At 44.7% G+C, this 19,748-nt stretch overlaps 1 protein-coding gene across 1 annotated transcript in view; it reads right to left on the reverse strand.

Moving 5' to 3' along the window:
- KCMF1 (potassium channel modulatory factor 1) overlaps nucleotides 1–15,625 on the reverse strand; it is a 527,710-nt gene extending 512,085 nt beyond the window's left edge. Inside the window, exon 1 of the mRNA XM_069626384.1 lies at nucleotides 15,317–15,625. Within this exon, the coding sequence (XP_069482485.1) occupies nucleotides 15,317–15,332 (16 nt within the window). The 5' untranslated portion in view covers nucleotides 15,333–15,625. The remainder of the gene's footprint in view (nucleotides 1–15,316) is intronic.
- Nucleotides 15,626–19,748: the final 4,123 nt, after the last annotated feature.

The following is a 19,748-nucleotide window of genomic DNA, read 5'->3' on the forward strand; positions in this document are numbered from 1 at the left end:
CTTTGACATTAATACAAAGAGGAGCGCCATCAAGATGAGGTTCATAATGTTTGAAGAGGATAGTTGTTTTAGGACAAAAGCTTTGTGATAATAGTTGGAAGTTCGGGAGGAGTAAAATTCCCTAAGACTTGGGATTTACTGATGGCATGCGCTGTACTTTACGATTCCATAAGAATTTAAGAAGAAGGGAATCAAGTTTTTTGTAGAAAGAGGCGTGTATTGCTGTGGGGATCATGGATAGCGAATAGAGGATTATGGGACTGATCATCTTTTTAATAGTATCGAGTCGTCCACCAAGGTAGGAAAAGAGGTAACCATTTTGAAGTTATATCTGCAACTTTATCAGTGTTTAGATTGATTGTAGTGTGAATATCTTTAGTAATTAGAAGCCCTAAATATTTAATATGAGAGGGTTGCCATGACAGCCCAGATAGGGGGTATTGGAGAGATTACAAGAATTAGTGAGAGGCATAACCTCAGATTTATCCAAATTCAACTTGAAACAGGATGGAAAAGTTATTGATGGCAGATATTGTATGGAAGAGGCGGGTTAGAGATGTAGAGTAGTTTGTCGTCCGCATAAGCGGATAGTTTGATTTCAATGTTATTTATAAAAATACCTTTAATGTTAGTGTTCAATCTAATATTTTGAAGAAGGGGTTCTAAAGCAAGATTGAATAGTAAGGGAGAAAGGGGACAACCATGGCGAGTTCCTCTTTCTATTGGGAAGGAGGAGGAAAAATAATTATTGATAAGAATACGAGTGGTAGGAGAAGAATAAAGAATTTTGACTAGATTAATAAAGTAAGGAGGAAGGCCATACCAAGATAGGAGTGGAACATTAAGGACCAAGAGACACAGTCGAAGGCTTTCTCAGCGTCGAGGGCGAGAAGGGCTAAAGGGTCATGAGAACTTTGAGAATGGGAAAGTATGTTAAGGGAAAGTATGTTAAATAAGAGTCTAGAAATTGATGAAGCGAAACGATTATTGATAACGCCAGATTTATCAGGGTGTATAAGCTTAGGAAGGTATAGTTCTAGACGTTTTGCAAGGATTTTGGCGAAACATTTTGAATCAGAGTTAAGAGAGATGGGTCTGTAGTTTTTAATTAATGAGGGGTCTGTGTCGGGTTTGGGAAAAGTACTAGAAGACCCTTGCCAAAAGAACCAGGGCTTTGACCAATTTGAGCACAATAGGAATAGAATTCTAAAGGTCTAGGTGCAATTGAATCAATGAAAGTTTTATAAAAATCTGTGGTGAACCCATCGGGGTAAGGGCCTTCGTTAGGTTTGAGATCAAGTATGGCGTGTTTGATTTCAGTAAGGGAGATAGATGCATCAAGGGGGGATAGATCGATATCTTTTGGTTTGGTTAGTCTGTTGCCATCAGAAGAAAGGATTTGAGTAATGAGGGATTTTTCTTTTTTAGATAAGACAGTAGCATTTTACCTGCTTTGTTGGATCCACAGTGGAGTTTAGTCCTGCATCGAAGTACAGAGTTAGCCACTCTATCAGTGGACATTTTGTTGAATTCGATACGTTTAGTCATAAGAGCTTTCATGGGGATTCGGGTTTGCGTAGTAGGATTGTTCAAGTTTTTCAATTGAGGCTAGGAGGTTGTTATGTGTGAGTTCAGATTGTTGTTTTTTAATGGCAACAAATTGTATTATGAATCCACGAAGGGTAGCTTTAAAAGGCGTGCCAATTGTTATTAATGGAGGTGTGCTCCAGGCAGTTGTTGAAAAATAATTCTTAAATGAAGGAGTTCATTTTTCGACAAAGGATTTATCTTTAAGTAGAAATTAATGTGTTGTTGCGGTGTTGTGTAATGCATTCGAAAAGAGTGCACGACTAATCCATGGGGCTCTAATCTTGAGATTTTTGATATCTGAACTCAAATGAGTCTGTTGGAGACACACAATGTCAGGTTTTTGCTTGGCAAGTTGAGAGATAACCTTACTACGTTTAATAGGATGACCCAGGCCTCTAATATTCCATGTGATTAATTTAACAGACATTTGTAAAGATTAAGTAGATAATGGCAAAAGTAGGGTAAAAGGCAGTAAATATTGACACATGTATATACTGCAATTAGCAAGGTTCAAAATGTTATCAAACATTAATGGAATAAAAATTACCAAAATATATTATTAACATTAGAGTAGAAGGGGTAAAGCAAAAGGAGGGGGAGACGACAATAGAGGGAAGAACATAAAAGAATGCATAAGTTGGCTAGAAAAGGTTATACAAGAATAAGTAATGGCAAAAGCGTAGAGGCGAGATTAGCTGGAAAGAAAGTGCGCAAGAGTATCACGGGGAAACAGAGTACAGTGCTGGAATAAGCACAGATGAGGAGAAGCGAAGAGCAAGAGGAGAGAGTAATAACCAAGGTTGTTAGTGCATGAACGTATTGAACAACCAATAACACTACAAGATAATGGAGCCAAAAGATTAAATAGGTAATAGATTGCAAGTCGGTTAAGGCAATGATGGAGAAAAAAAATAACAGATTGGGGTACATCAAGTTTGCAAAGTTGAGAAAGAAGGATCAATTGATTTAATGGGAGATCTTCATTTGTCCCTCAGATGAGTTGAAGTGGATGCAGCTTCCAATGGGATTGAGGACGTTGATCTGCTGTGTATTTGACATGTTGATTCTTGGGCATTTGAAGGTCGGAGAATGAAGTGGAGAATCTGATTTGAAGTGCTGAGGGTTCGGGGAGGTTATATTCATTGGTGACGTTTGTAAAGTTTGAAGAAAATTGTGAAGATCATCTGGGTCCGTAAATTCTTTAGTGGGGCTGTCTGGGATGGTAATAATCATCCTTGCGGGATCCGACAGACCATATCTAATGTTGAGGGCTTTCAAGAGAGGTCTCATATCAAGACATCTTTTCTTTTTAGCTTGGGCAATTCTGGAAAAGTCTAGAGAGATAAAGATTCTATTGTTCTGGAAAAGGATATGGGAATTTTTCCTGGCAGTTAGTAGGATTTGGCATGCTTGCTGATATTGTAGGAAACAAGCAATGAAGGGTCTAGGCGAGGTGTTGTTGCTGGAGAAACAGGGTCTGATTCTATGAGCACGTTGCAATTCCGATGGAGGTGAGAAAGTGATCCCTAGAGTTGAGGGGATCTAATTGGTAAGAAAACTGATAGGGTCATCTCCTTCCAATTTTTTTGGATATTCCGTAGAAGCAAAGGTTGTCCCTTCTATTCCCATCTTCTAGTTCCTAGACTTCATTTTCCAGTTACCGAAAGTCGCACTCGCCTGTTCGAGGCCCTCCACTCTATCCTCTACAACGCTGACTCCTTCTTCCGCTCCTTCAAGTCTGCCGGAGAATGTTTTGATTTCCATCTTGAAGCCTTTAATCTCTTCTTGTATGGAGGAGGAAAGGGAGTCTAACGAGGAAGTGGAGGATCAAATATTGCCAAGTTCCTGAGGAATTTTCTCCATACATGCATTGAATGGTGCATGGTCAGGCGATGTCATAGCTTTAGTGAAATCAGTCATCGCAAAAAAGTTGAGTTGGGATGGTGAGGTCTGAAGAAAGTGTGTTGAAGTAGCAAGACAAAGTGGTGAAATCTTCTACAGCAAAAAGGGACAAGTAAAGGGCACAGCCAAACGTTGACTGGATGAGTCCCGAGGATATGAATAGGGTGCACCCCACAAAATTTGTGACAAAGTTTAGAGTCAACGGAATCTTATAAGGGAATAAGCAAGTTGTTCCAAGAACATCATAATAGTTGGTGGTTAGGCAGGCACGTAATAATATATCTAGCTATGACAGTTATGATTTGTTGTGGGATGTAAAAAGTTAAGAATCCATGAAATAAAATTATTCCCCTTATGCAACCAGATATTTCTCAATAAACAAGGCTACCAGTGTTATACGAATTAAAGTACCAGGCTGCTCTGAATCCCTATTTTCATTTATGTAGAATAGGGAGTGAGCGTGGATAAAGCAGAAAGTTATTAAATAGTGCTGCGCATCTAGTTCTGAAAGACATTTTCTTATAAGGCAATGATTAGTCAAGAATTATTCTAATGGCACTGTATAATTAAAAGATGAATGAAGGTTGCATGATCAGGCTTTAATAATATTCAAAAGAATTCAATTATATCTATTTTTTTGCTGTCCGTAAGCCCAATGAGGCAGAATACTTCTGGAGAAGTAAAACATCACTTGCTGACTTTGTAGTGACAAAATCGTGCTTCCCAATGCGAGCGGGACATCCTGTACGCATATGCCATCAGCTGACAGGACGCGGCGGCATTATTAATGACGCAAGTCCGTGGCTGCAGGCCTCGCCCACCGATCCAGCCGAGCAGTCTGCTCACAGTTCACCATCAGTTGAGGTACACGCAGGCTGTACCGAAGGAAAATATGAGGATATCTGCCGAAATTAGATGCCTCACCAACGACCATCAAGGAAATGCAGCCACCTAGCACACTGCAGCGATGAGAGAAGTCCTCCAATGTGACCTAACACACTGCAGCAATGAGACGTCCTCCAAAGGGAAGCCAATGCCATAGAAACCGTGAGGGAGTCGACAGTAATTAGGTGTTATAGTTCTTTAACACTGCAGACACATGTAAGCAACAGAAATAAGTTATGTTGCCGTATTTGCTTACGAGTAGTATTTTAAAATGAAAAGTATGTCCTTCAGCATGGTTAAAGTCTCCTCAGCTCTTGGAGCTCCAGAACTATGCAGCCATCTCCGTTGCCGCTTGGCCACACCCCCCCAAGACATGTATTGTTTTGCATGAAGGTTTACTGGCAGCAATTGACAGCTGTGCATATAAAGTAATCAAAGTAACGACAGGAGCATTTGGGAAAGATGAATCACTGTGCTGATCGTGGTATTTATCGTGTGCGTCCTGCTGCCGGTTGTTGGGTTCTTGTGGAACAATGCTCTAATGTCCCGTATTGTAAGGTAAGAAGGGTTGATAAGAACCACGTCTGCTACAGCACTGGACCTTGAGTATCGTGACCAGTTAGGCGGTATGTCAAAGGCGAGTAAATTATGAGTTTTTAGGGTGCTGCTTTAGTGGCATATAGTGCCTGATCGCATACAGAGTGCCGACACGTGTGGTCTTTGTCAAGGCTGTATTTAAACAAAGTTGGTATAGTGTACATTGTTGTGATGTGGCGAGTAGCAGCAGACCGTGATCACCAATGAAAAAAGACGGTTATTTGTGGCCAGGTGACGTGAATGCATAGGTGTATAGAGTGACTGTGTGAGGTGAGGCTTGAGTGGTGGCGAGCGTAATCATAGATAGAAAACATAATACACAAATATTATTTTTTAGAACAGTGGTTAATGCCCGCAGTAGGGGAATGGAGGTTGGTTGCAGCAGGTAACAGAGGGTGCACCAAAGGGGCCAAAAAGACTACACCAACTGGACGTCCCCACCATTGGCTCTTTCAAAAAGCTTTCCCGCTCTTCCCAACGGACACGTCCCTTTTCACTTCATCTAAAGGCCACCAAAGCACAGCACCTCCTTTATCGAAGAATTCACAGACTTGGTCACCACAATGTCCCTAAAGCAAGCCAACAACATCTTCCTTGCAACTTCAACAGCCTTAGCAACAGCAACCAAATCAATGAAAGAAGATCTCTGATGCCTACTTGACACACAACCTGACAGCACACAAAAGACCCATCTCACAGGAAAAGTAAAATCCTTGACCTCATCATCACCGCCCTGCCCATGCTCCATCAGAGTTCTACAATACAGTTCTACTCGTAAAACCGTCTGGCAATCCTCTTGGACATTAGTCACACCAGTCAAGAAAACCCATCAGAAACCCAGCAAACAAACCTTCAGATCATTCACCAACTTCCCAGTGGAGGCTCTCACAGAAGACCTAGACAAACTCACTTTGCACGGACTGATGTACCGCTAACGAACTAGGACTGCGACTCGATTCTCCAAGAAGTCAACACCACCCTCAGAACCAACATCAACCAACATGCCCCAATGAACCAGCGCTCTCAAGCCTAAATCTTGCGCAACCTGGTACACTTAAGAACTCAACTTCAACAAACGAACCATCAGAAAACAAGAAAAGAATTGACAAATCATCCAGCGCATCCAACCATACCCTGCTCAACAAACTATATGCTACACGCAGACTGGTCACCACTGCCAAGGCCAACTACAACGAAAACACCATAGCCAAGGTGTAACGCTCACCTGGTATCCACGGGGACATCACTCAGTCTGTTCTGACCTCTTACGACCTCAAAACCTTCCCTGGAGGCTATTCGACTGGAGAGTGGGCCTTGTTTTCTTTGATAGTGTCCTCTCCGTCCTGCTTTCAGTGCAGGGGTGCGTTGATTGATGCCGGCTCGTTGCTGCCTAGTTACTTCACTGGCAAGAGTCCGACAGGTAAGTATAATTAGTCTTTTGAACAGTTCTCTAACTTCGTTCCTTTCCTTCCTCAGATGATGTCCGGCGTCCGGGGATGGCGGCGTGCTGCTGAGATGAGTAGCGCTGAAGGCGAGTGAGAGCGCGATGCGCGGTGTACCCCTTTCGTATTTGCATTGAATCGAGTTCTTTTTCTGTGTCTTTTGGGTGCCGCAACGTTTTTAGCATGGATGCCGGTTATGAAGAACAAATGCGGTGGGTAAGCACGGTATGCAGCGCCTCTAGATGTTTCCACGCTAATCTGGAGTGTCTTTTCCCTCTTGCAGATGGATGAGAAGTTCTGGAGACCGAGTTCCCCCCGAGCGACTGGGATTCAGGTAAGCGTTTGAAGCTCGTACAGTATTTAAAAATAAGCGAAGATTTGCAGAAATGCTTACTAATGCCTTTTTTCTGTTCTTTTCCCTTAGGAGGCAGCGTGCCGGGATAGGAATGACACCGCCAAAGATGCCCGCAGAACAGAAGGAGCGATGAATGATGGGCAGAAGCGCCGCAAGGTAAGGCTGTTCCCAATGGTGTTCTTGTTCTTGCAGGAGCTGAGCGCAGAAGAAAGATGCAGGCCTACTGGAGACCGATCCGAACACGGCGAGTCTCACGCTGCAGGTGCAGAAAACGCAAAGCATGTTTCTCAACCTGGGTGTGGCTTAAATAGTCTCTGGATATCCCAGGTGTGTCTGGGCTGAACCACACCCAAAAGACTAGACCGCACATGCAGTTCTGGTAATCGAACTATGTGGGGGCATCCATCTTGTCCCCATCAATGCACTACAAGTCCAATCCCCAATGTTATCCTATAGGAGTGAGTGAGTCTGGTGCCACAAGCGCCAAGTCTGACTCCAAGTGGGTCTTTGGAGGGATGGAGTGGCCCTTGGGAGCCATGTAGGTGACCGTGGCCTGGCTCCAGCCTGACATCTTGGAGGGCTGGGGACATGAGGGGAAGGAATCATGACACAAGGCCAACAATGAAAGTAGGGCTCTCTTCAAAAGATATCAAGCACTGCATCAACCCTCGTCCCACCCCACTCATACAGCACTCTATCGGAAAATACACCACCATGACTCTTTCTTCATCATCAAGGGCAGTATGATCCGCCAACACAGATACCAACGCTACAGCTGAAAGCACACTACAAACCTCATTTCGCAAAACCACAATGGACAACTTTCAAGACACTCGCTGTGTAAGACCTCACTGCCACCATAGCATCCCTCAAGGCAACAGACATTCTCACTGCCTCCGCCCTCAGACCTTTTTGACTGAAGGACTCCGCCTCACCTGACAATCATAGCTCCCCAACGCAAGGAACCTATCACCTGACCCTCAAGACTGGACAAATCATACTGCTTCTCAAGAAACCAACACTGAACCCAAACGAAATCAGAACCCATCTTCCCTTTCTAGGTAAGATCCATGAGAAAGCAGTCACACAACTTCTCCAACACATAAAAGCCGAAAGCCAACAACCTCCTGCAGTCCTTCCAATCTGGCTCCAGACCCGGATGCAGCACAGAAACAGATACCATCAAGGTGATCAACGATTACCTTAAAATCCTTGATGATGGCCATCCTTGCCTCTTGGTTCTCGTCTTTTCAGCAATATTTGATACACCGGCTATCTAAATCGCTACATGAGGGACCAGCAAGACTGTCGTCAGCTGGTTCAAATCGTACCTTGCTAATTGCCACCAGTTTGTACAAACTGATTACTCCAGATTACCAACTGTACCTCTTCACCTCCAACGTTATCAAAGATCCATCCTCTCCCCGGTCAGATTATGCCTTAACATAGAACCACTTGGAACCCTCCTCACTCCACACAACCTCCACCAATGTGTAGATGACATGCAGAGGTGCAACAAAACATACATTTAGGTAGCGTAACTGGTAATAAAGGGGCCACTTCAAAAACTGGGCAGGACCAACATGGAGGCTCAACCCCCTCTGTTCTACCTCACCCCTCCCCCACATATCTGCTCCCCAAGGGTTGTCTGGTGTGGGGACCAAGTATCAAAATGCTACATTTTTAAGCACAATATGCAGTAAGAATGACAATGTTATTGAATTTATCGACAACATACACATTTAGTTGCTTTGATAAATTTTTATATGCCATGGATAGCAACTTTAGAAAAATATCCTTGATGGAAAAAGAAAAAACGTACATTGTACAGCATAACACTTGCATGTAAAAAGTCATGCATTACAAGACTGGCTGCACTAAAATGCCAGTATAGCCATGTAATAACAAATGCCATGCCTACTTTATTATAGATGCCCATAAAAAAGACAAATATAAGGTCATGCCACAGTAATAAGTGACTAGACGGACTGCACCAAAATGTTGATCTAGCCACATAACAAATATGCCGAAGAAAAAACAAGTGCGCACATAAGCCCCCTATCCTCAGATGTGAAAGGACACATAACGTGGTTATATGTTGGCTCGCATCCGTGCGGAAGGGACTCATGTGAGCATTTCATTTTGGTGAGGCAGAATGGAATTCTTGAAAGCAGCAACTTTAAGGTTTTACTGCGTTTGTTATTGCGTTTTTGCAAGTACATTTTTTCTGCATCTGAACAAACACAGTAAAACTTTAAAAAGGCTTCCCTCCTCACCTCTCTGCCAATAACAAGTGCGCACATCAGCCCCTTCCGGGGTGCGCATAGGCTAAAATTTCAGGGGGGGTTGCGGGGACCTCCAAATGTTAGCGCTAACTTCAGTGAATGTGGGGGGGTAGGAGCAAACATACTTGTGTTGGGGTAGCTAACTGCAATATCCACGTCAAAACACTCAGATCTACGACCTTCTCTGCGACAATGGTATCGACATCCTGGTTATCACAGAAACATGGCTGGACGACAACTACAAAATCACGCTCCAAAGCTGCCTCCCCACCAACTTCAAATGCCTAGAGTTAAACAGAAAAAATAAAAAAGGAGAAGTCCTCGCAATAGCATTCAAGTAAAAACAGACAAACCTCTTAACATCATGAACTGTGAATCTATGGTCATATACCTATCAGCGAATCCAAAAACAAACATCAAATTCATACTAGTTTACAGACCACCAACATACAATGCAACCTTCGTCGATAACTTCATAGAAGCCATCACCAACATAGCCATCCAACACAAGCAGCTGATAATCCTGGTGGACTTCAACATTTGGTTCGAAGAAAAACATGCCAACTCTCAAAACTCACTAACTGGACAGCTAACAACCATGAAACTACAACCGTTGGTCAAAGGGGCAACACACTCGGCAGGACACACCCTTCACACAATCTTTGCCAAGAAAAAAAACATATCATCACTGCACCACCAATACAAATACTTTGGAGCAACCATCTCATCATTCCATTCGTAATCACACTACCAACCAAAGTCAGCATTCAGCTCCCAACCACCACAAAAAGAAACTGGAAAACCATCAAAACAAGTAACCTAATAGAACAACTGGAGATGACCAAACCTTCAACAGCAGAACTGGAGAAGGCAGACCTAGAGGGCAGAGTGGAGTCACTCCACAAATGGATTGCTGATACAATCGAAAACATCTCCCCGGAAAAACCATTTACCCACTCAAGGAAAAGAGCGATGCCAAAATGGTTCACCACACCACTAAACACCATGAAAAAGAACAACAAGAGGCTGGAATTGGAATGGAGGAAAGAATATGACCAAGATAAAAAAAAAACAGTCCAGAGACAAATCCGATCATATAAGAAGGAAATTCAAAAGGCAAAGAAAAGGCATTATGATCACAGAATCACCAATGCCACCAACACACAAAAAGAAATGTTCAACATCATAAACGAAATGAGAAACCCACCAGGTTGCGACAACACTCCCATACCCTCACAGAAACTATGCAACAATTTGGCAGTCCATTTCAAAAACAAAATCAACGACATCTGACAAATCATACAAAACAGACAAACCAACCCTAACACTAAACCAACCGGAACTGATGAGGAGCCACAGCACAAACTCCAAAACGTCCGGGAAATATCAGTAGAGACATTAGTCAAGCTGGCAAAACACAGTAAGAAAGCAGGATCACCCATTGATCCCTGCCCCCCTGACATCTGCAAATCAATAATCGCACAAGGAACGCCATCAGAATATTACAGAAACCTCTTGAATCTCCCACTCGCAACAGGGACTGTACCACAATCCTTCAAATCAGCATGTATTAAGCCACTTTTAAAAAACATAAGTGGCGACGTGAAGACCTCTCAAATACAAGCTGATTCCAAACATTCCCTATCCGGCTAAACTCCTAGAAACATACGTATACAAATTAACCCAAGAACATGTAGAAAAACACCAGTTGCTAGACCAAGCACAAGTCGGCTTCAGGCCCGCAAGAGGAACAGAATCAACACTACTATCCATATGGGACGACCTAAAAACAAACGCAGACTCAAACACAACCTCGGCCCTGATTCTGCTCGACCTCTCTGCAGCTTTCGGCACAGTAAGCCAGGACATCCTAATCAAAAGATTACAAGATATAGGAATAAAGGGCATAACACTAATCTGGATTAAATTATTCCTAGCAGACAGAACAGAAACTGTATGGATAAAACCCTCCAAATCTACTCCACGAGTTAACGACTGGAGTACCACAAGGATGCTCACTATCACCACCATACTTCAACATCTACCAGACGCCATTCATCAGGATCTTCAAAAAATACATTACATGCTAGAACTACGCAGACTCAAGTCATCTACAAAATCGAACATACACAAACCGATGACTCACCCCTAGTAGAATGTCTGAAAGAAATCTTTGACTGGATGAATGCAATAAATAAATAAATAAATTTAAAAAATCAGCCCAGGAAAAACAGAAATCATGATTATATCTAAAAACAGAGAGACCACAACCTACATTCCCTGGCCGACGGAACTGGGAACCGCGCCCACACCATCTAAGGTAGCAAAAAACATGGGAGTACCCTTAGAACCACAAGTAAACGCAATAATTAAGAAATGCTTCTTCCTCCTTCACACAGCACGAAGAATCCTACCTTTCCGGTCCTTCACTTGACAATCATCGCCCTCATCATGTCAAGAATCAACTACGCAAACAGCCTCTACCTGGGGATGCCGGAATACCTCCTGAAGAAATTACAACGCATCCAAAATGCGGCAGCTAGACTCCTCCCCAAACTATCCAGAAGAGACCAAATCACTCCAGCGCTAAAAATACTACATTGGCTCCCAATCAAACATTGTGTCACGTTCAAAACAATGTGCATACCACACATGGCAATCATCGGACAGGGAGCTGAATTGCTACAAACGAGAATAACTATCTACAAGCCAACAAGACTCCTGAAATCAAGCAATGAAATCCGCCTGGAACCAAAACCATACATCAGGAAAAAACTAGGGGGCGCCTTTTTCTCCCACCTAGCCGCAAAAACATGGAACAAACTCCTGAAAGAAATATACACCAAAGACTAAATAAAATTTAGAAAACGTCTTAAAACATGGCTCTTAACACCTCGGAACCAAATTGAAACGACTAAAATAATCAAACAGGAAACACAAAGAACAGACTGATAGAATATATGATGGCACAGACAACACCAAGGACCGACTAAGGGAAACCCCTACAAGAACAAAAGAGACGATGCTAGGTAGTAGAAAAGAATATATGATGGCACAGACAACACCAAGGACCGACTAAGGGAAACCCCTACAAGAACAAAAGAGACGATGCTAGGTAGTAGAAAAGAACGGAAGCGACAACCCAACGAGGACAGAATAGCATACATGCCCAACACTACCAACAACCTTACCCACTCAGAAAGGGTGTAGGGTACGGGCATAGCTCGCAAGTAAATCAATCCGAAAGTACTAGGTTGCAGCAAAGAAACTGGGATTAAAGGGCTGGCCAAATACAAAGATGGAAACACAAAGACTAGCCGACTTAGCATAATGACAGAGATGAGACAGCATTATCATGCTTAAACTTAATCACAAAAGGAAACAACCTTCTCTAAATCACGAAGGAGAATAGGAGTGTGCATTTCTCCTAACTACAAGGGTACTAACCAACCCCAATAAATTACTAAAAACCTCACCATTCCTCACACACCACTCACACTCTAATCAAACACAACCAGACCTCTTAAACCACAGCAACCTGCACGCACTTCACCACACTGCTACAACAAATACACCACACAGACCCCCACACAACAGACTCAGAACCAAATACCACACCAATATGCTCGGCTGACGGTGTTAACCAAACTGAAGCTGCCAACAGTACTTCACAGCTCCCTTGCTCTTCTCCAAACTTTGTCCTACTAACACGCCTAACCTACCCCCCTTTTGTTTCAGATGCGCCAGGGGACCACTCCGGTGGCGATAATGCACAGTACAAATATCCTTCAGCATTAACATTAACATTCTAATGTGACTATTCTGGCGAAGCGTCAATGTTAAAAGTAGTCAACTCTGCCAATTACCTCTGAAAGCACCCACTTAAAGACTGCTGTGAGAATGAGCGGGCTACCCTCCTACCTTACCAATAGCTCCCCTAGTATGTAAGTACCAACTAAAAATGTATGCATATGAATGCAGGTCTAACAGTGAAATACTTTATGTTAGTAATTGCAGGGCCTTTATTAACCGCAAAGCCAACGCGCCATTTAAAGTCTGTGTCCTGTTCTGTCTGGCCACGGCTCTGTAGGTCAGTCAGGTCTTATAAACATACCCCAAAAATTGGGGTGGGAGCGGGTGGCTAGAGCCCGATCAGACCAACTGTGTTGCGCCACTACCTGAAGATATCCGCCTTCAAAAGACGTTGGGCGGTCTCTCATTGATCCAGCTGTGAATTTCCAGTGCTTACATGAAGCTTAACCCCTGCAAGACTGAAACTCCACTCCTTACTAACAACAGTGAACACCTCAACATCCAAACCTGGCTCTCTGCTATGCACCTCAAGGGCATCACATCACAAGTCCCTGGGGATCGACATCGACAGACACCCCTCCTTCAAACAGCACATAGCAAGGAAGACACAAACAGCTTGGTACTAAATTCTCGATTGCAAAAAATCAAACTTCATCCCAGAACACAACTTCAGATCTCGGTCCAAGGTTTGGTTCCCTTCGACCTGTATGGTGGTAATTTCCTTTTGGAAGGCTATTGCCCCCCGCTCCCCTGAGATGTGTTCTGCATGCAGCAGCACGAATCAAAGGATTCTGCAACATCAACCACAGTAGCCCTAACCTTATCTAACTGCACTTGCTCCCACTGCAAGCGCCTATCATCTTCAAATCCTACTGCATCATCTACAAGACGGTCACCCTGATGTTCCCAAGCTACCTCACTGAGAAACTCAGCATTTCTGGAGGCCTACAATCCACCAGAGGGACAAATGCATTCTTGAACTCCACCAGTGCACGAAGTAAAGAACCAGAAGACAGGCCTTCTCTGTCTACACCCCAAGACCATAGAACCTCCCCCCAGTAAACATCAGACTCGCCCCCAACCTCCCTTTGACGGTTCAGGAAGGAGCCCAAGACCCTCTTCTTCAAGGAATGGCTCCTCTCTAACACCTAGGTTCACAAACCTACCACTCCCCACCCTACCTGAGACTGGGGGATTTGATTCCCACACCCGTTTCCATCCCTGGTTGCTTGTAGATCCCTTGCTGACAAATTGCCCCCTCTATCTCCCCCGTTCCCCACTCCCTGGTTTCCCTGCTCCCCTCATAATGTTCTTCCCCCTATGATTGTAAAGTCCTCTGTTGCTTCTCGAAGCTAGGTCTGCGCTCAATAAATAGCCTAATAATAAAATTACACTTTTGCTTCAAAAAAAGGTGGCAACCCTAGTTCAGAATACCATATGTTGCATCCAGAAAGTCTTGCTACACACACAGGATCCAGACCAATATGATGGTGTTGGGTCTGCTCAAGGGGTGAGCAGCAACCAAAGGAAAACAAAAACAACAATACACCTAGCGTTGTGAAAAGGAAGGCTGCCTCTGCAAAGTACCTGTATGGTATATTGTTTACTGCATTTCAAAATAATTGGTTGATTTTCGAGTCCACCAAGCAAAATTCACCATCTTACCTTTCAGCATCTACCCCATTTTCCACCAGCCTCTTACAACCACTCCATGCACCTGTCCCATAGACAGGTTTTCAGCTACATTCATAACTCGGACCATAGGCAACAAGTCCATGAGGGCAGCCCCCTAGCCACCGTACTTGAATAAAAGGCGCAGGAGTATTGTTTAGCACCTGTGAAAATTCTACAACTAAAAATAGAGAAAGCAAAAATCACGGCACATCAGGGCTTCTGGATCCTCTCTTGTGCTCAGGCATGGTGAAGTATCAACATGCATCTTGCAAAATCGGCAACTGCTGCTCACTTCAAAATGGGAGGGTCCCTATCAATGGGGCACCTGGACCGGTGGCAGGACAAAAGCAGTTTAGCGGGCGAGGAGTAGTAGGGAACCCTAAGCAGAATACTGCAGAAACAGCTCAGCGGGTTAGGCTACGGTTGCTGAGCAGTTATGTGTTTACACCTGCCAGTGAATCCCATTTCTTTTTCCAATTGCTCCTAAATGTGTGCTGTTAAGTATGTCGTTTGAACATGTGGATGGGTACGGCTCCTCCGATTCGCTCGGTGTGAGAATTTCTGCCCCCATAGCGACAAGTAAAAGTTGGCACCCATGACTCGAACCCCAATCCGCCCCGCACTAGAAGACAGCCCAACGCCAACTCTCCACACCAAGATTCCCTCATCTTGATGCGGTTACAGTAGGTGACACCAGAATTAATAACTGGACCATTCAAATCCAAATTCCCCCCACCCGTCTGTACGGCCCCAGCACTGTTCAGATAGCTCACCTTCATGACGGGACATCCTAGGCCGCTGAAGGCCTCGGCCGCACAAAAGCTCCCCGGCACTGCCAGATGCAACCAAGAAAGTAAATGCCGGGCGATGGAGGGGGCAATATTCTTCCAGTCCCACCAAACCCCCCACCCACCACCCCGGTACTCGTAGATACGGTAGCTCTCCGCTTCCTAAACCCCGCCTCCGCCACTGTCACACGCAGCTCGACCAGAGGAAGAGGAAGTAGGAATGTCAGTGCCTGCCGGGTCACAGGAAAGAGGGAGGGCGCTCCTCTGCTGCTACGCCCCCTGAGCTCAACGTCTGTAGAAAGGACTGCGGAAAAGATTTCGAGTGCTGCACCCTTGCCATTACTTGCAATTGTTAATCCTGCCTGTCCAGCACAACAGCCTCACCGCACCACAACGTCTCAACATCAGGAAGTAGCCTCAGCAGCAACGAACTGCTTTCTCGCCATAGCAGAACCACGATTTCCTTCCCTCTCTCCACAAGACATAGATCTCTCTCTCTCTCTTCCTGACGACCTAGCATTTGGACTTGATCTGCTCTTGTCATTTTCCTGAACAAGATTCAGCTTTTCGACGGAAGGTCTAATTCCTTGCCACCCTATTGTCCCACGCGGTGCCTCGACATAGCACCTCAAGCCGCTTCTTTAACACCGCGAAGTACAGCATCCCTTTCTCTGGCTTCTTTCAACAGAGGAAATTGACCAGGGCGTCAGGGGTGCAACTAAAGTAGACGAAATTTGCAGGGGTGGGACTAACGCTTGAATTGTTGGGAGAGGGGCTAACTTCAGAGACCGTGGGGAAGGGGCAAACTCATTTGTGTGGGGGTATCAAACCAGTGTTGGCTCTAGCATCCAGGCAGTGAAAGTAAAATAATGTGGCGCCCCTGGAATAAGGTGCAAATGCGAAAGCATCAGCACCATATTATAATATAAACTACTGCGCCAGAGCGGGGAGGTAATCACCTCAAAAGGGTGCCAAAGCAAATGCATCAGCACCCTACTGTTATTAAATGCGCCTGCTCCCGTGCTGGAAATCCCAGTGCCAGCATGAGAGTGGGGCGCATTTAGTTGCATAATTTCAATCGGGTGCCTGCCGTGCCTTCTCCCACAACCCCAGCTCGGGGGAGCCCTTGAAAGCCTCTCCTGAGCTGGCAGGGCAGGGGGGCCTAATGGTGTCCCGAGCAGCCCTGCCCTAAAGCCGCCCTGCATCTAACTTCACACAGCTTCAGTGTTAAAAAAATTGTTTACTATCTCCTTCAAGTCTGAAACCACACACTTAAGGACTGTTATGAGAATGAGCCATCTCCTGTTGACAGTACAGCCCCGGGAACCCAGGTCAAGTCAACATAACCCAGAATTTCAGAGGGGGCTAAAGCTCAATTTGCACAATGGTCTTTGCGCCACTGGCGCCCCTGATTCCCCCTCATGCTGGCCCTCAGTAGCAGGACCTAGCCACTCCAACTTCAATCCAAAAGCTCACCTCTGTTTAGTGCTGTCACCATCACAAGGAAGTTCCCTTCTAGCCCCACACCTTAAAGATTGTGGTCTCTCTAGAAATGTGGGTGGCACAAAATAGGGAGAGATGGGATGGTGGCCCATCAAATAAGGGTCAACAGGCAGGTTTAAGTAAACCTCAAACTGGCTAAAGAAATGTGGTATTATTAAAGTACAGACTATATTTAAGACAATAAAAGTTTTGCATCAAGTTAATGTGCACCCTAAAAGTTAAATCCTGTTCAGTTACAAAAAGGACCTACAAAACTTCCAAAGGCATTTAGTGTTACAGTGTTTTCATTGACCTCAACTCAATCATTTGTTGCTCTACATTTGAAGCAATTAATGAAAAATAATAACAGAAATTAAGTCTGCAACACCCCTTCTCTTTTATCAGGTACCTTCAAGATACAACCCACAACACTCTGAATGGTACTCCAGCCAAACTTACATATTGCAACCAAGTTCATCTGTTTTTCTTAAAGTGTACACTCAGTGTTTTGAAAAAAATATAACAATGTTCCATCTAACCCAGATCCATTATTGCAATTTTAACAACAATAATCATGTAGCGTTTTTAGCGAGGGTTAATGGCAGATACCTCCCTTGTATAAGTGTTGTAATAAGTGTTATTATGACCCAAATTTATAGTAGTGTAATATAATTTAAAGAAGTCTAGCACATCTCAGAAATTTGTGGTGGTGTGTGGTTTTGGCAAAACAAAAGGGAGGTAGTTATAAGGGAGAGAGAGGTACTAAAGATGCGGTGATCATGAGTGCGGGCCTTAAGTACTAGGGTCCTGAGTTCTAGACTTGGGAGACCCAGGGAAATCATGGGAAAGGACAAACCTGCGGGATCTGACCTGTTTCTTTGGGCCAAATAGGAGCCAAGCCAGAGAAATGGCTGTGTGAAACAGCTCTGTCACAGGGTCAGGCCGGAGGAAGGGGGTAAGCAATGGGCTAAAGGGAATGAGGCACAATTTGCCATGGCAACAAACAAGTGGCCTGGGGGATAGCGAAGAGAAAAGGTGCAACAAATCAGCAAGGGGGAGGGCCCGGCCCCCAGTAGCATAACAAAGGTGAGGGGGGAATAAAAGGACACACCAGGAAAGTAGCAGACACAACAAAGAGAAAGCGCAGCCAGTTCGGGTGAAGCTTTCTGGGAAGGAGCAGAGCTTGTTTCGTTTTCGCATCTTCCCTGCTTTGCAAAACAAACTCGCATTTTATTTTGCAGGAGCGGAGGCCATGGAGAGAAGTGAGCCAGAAGAAAGAGTTGGCCGGAGGTGTGCAGGAGCGGAGGACAGCCGTGGAGGAGAGGCCAACAAAAGGAAGCAGACCAGAGCAGAGGACGGCCGTGGAGAAGCCAACAAGAGGGAGAAGACCTGACCTTTCCACAGCTTGCAGCAGCCGGCGAGCAGATTGAGGAACACAGCCCACGGCAGCGGCTGGCAAGGGAGTGCGCCGGCAGAGAAGCCCAGGCAAAAGGCTGCAACAATATTTCAAAAGCAGGCACGGCACCAGGCCCGTAGCGTCTCCAGGCCCGGGGGACTTTTCAATTTCAATTCAATATCTGCTGCGTTCCTGCACCGTCATTGGGTCTCGCCGGAGCGCCTCTGTTGGAGATAGACTGGAGCGCAGGGTCCAGTGAATGCTGGAGCAGGCTTGAAAAAGCTGGATGAAATTGTGCTGCTTAGGGATTTCGAACAACTTGCAGCTGCTGCATTCCGTGGGCTGTCCTTGCTCCTGGTTTAGGGCACGCTCGAGCACCACTCGCTTTAGAGGCAGACCGAGGCACAGGACTCTGGTGATGGGAAAATACAGGCGGGGCAGATGGAGATAAATTATATTTATTGATTGCAAAGTATAGTTGTTTATGTATAAGGGGAAGGAGGGAGACAGCGTCCGTCTGGTCTCTGCAGCTCGTAGCAGTTGGAATCCGAATTGCGTTCTCATTCCACAGCGAGTGACATGAACAGTGTCTCGCTCACAGAATGAATGTGATGCTCCGGATTACGCTCCATGTAGGAGCGGACACTACACATCTCCCTTCCTTTACAACATGGCAACAGAACAAATTTACTTGTTAATATTGGAACTGGAAACAAAGTCACAAAGAAAAGTCTGCCAGTATGCTTGATCACACAAAGTCTTCCAAACGGCTTGGTTTCCGGTATGCTCTCCCCAACCTGGACTTACCAGTCGTGTCTCTGATGGGAGTTGGAAAGGAAATTACTTTGGATTTGTTAGAAGCTGTTTTTCGCACACTTTTCTCCCTTAAGACCTTCTTTTGACACAATGCACTACTATCATACTTACTTGAACATCCATCAGCTCTCGCACCATCTCTCCCATTCAATTGTTTATCATTGCCACATACCCATACTCTCTCGACATTCCAAATCCTTCCATCCTCCGTTCTGACAGCATGTTTAAATGCTTCTACAATCTTAATTGGTCTTGACCATTTACACTGACCTTCTCTAAGGGCTGGGGGCAAATTGACTCTGACCATTTTACCTACCACAGTGTCATGGTCAAATTTGTTCATGGGTTTCTTCTCGTTTTATTCCAATTTGTTTCTTTACTGAGTTTTTCTAATCTTACTACAAACAACCTCAAAATCTTTCTCTACTCCCTTGTCTTTGTTATCCAGCCATAGAGGTGTCAGCTTGGTGTTCGCTTTCCTTCCTCTGCTCAATTCAAAAGGAGAGAGACCAGTGGAGGAATGCAATATGAAGCGATGTACCACTACTCTATCCTTAATGGCTTCCTCCCAGTTCATCCCATTGGACCATGCAAACCTGATAACCTGCTTTAACACCCTGTTAAACAGTTCTACTGTGCCGTTAGTCTGTGGGTGATAAATGGAACTCTTTTTATGGGTGATGGATTACTTGTTGCAAAAATCCAACATCTCTCTAGATCTGA

The sequence above is a fragment of the Ambystoma mexicanum genome, chromosome 6p, assembly GCF_040938575.1.
Source record: "Ambystoma mexicanum isolate Mex_15411 chromosome 6p, UKY_AmexF1_1, whole genome shotgun sequence".
Lineage (NCBI taxonomy): Eukaryota > Metazoa > Chordata > Amphibia > Caudata > Ambystomatidae > Ambystoma > Ambystoma mexicanum.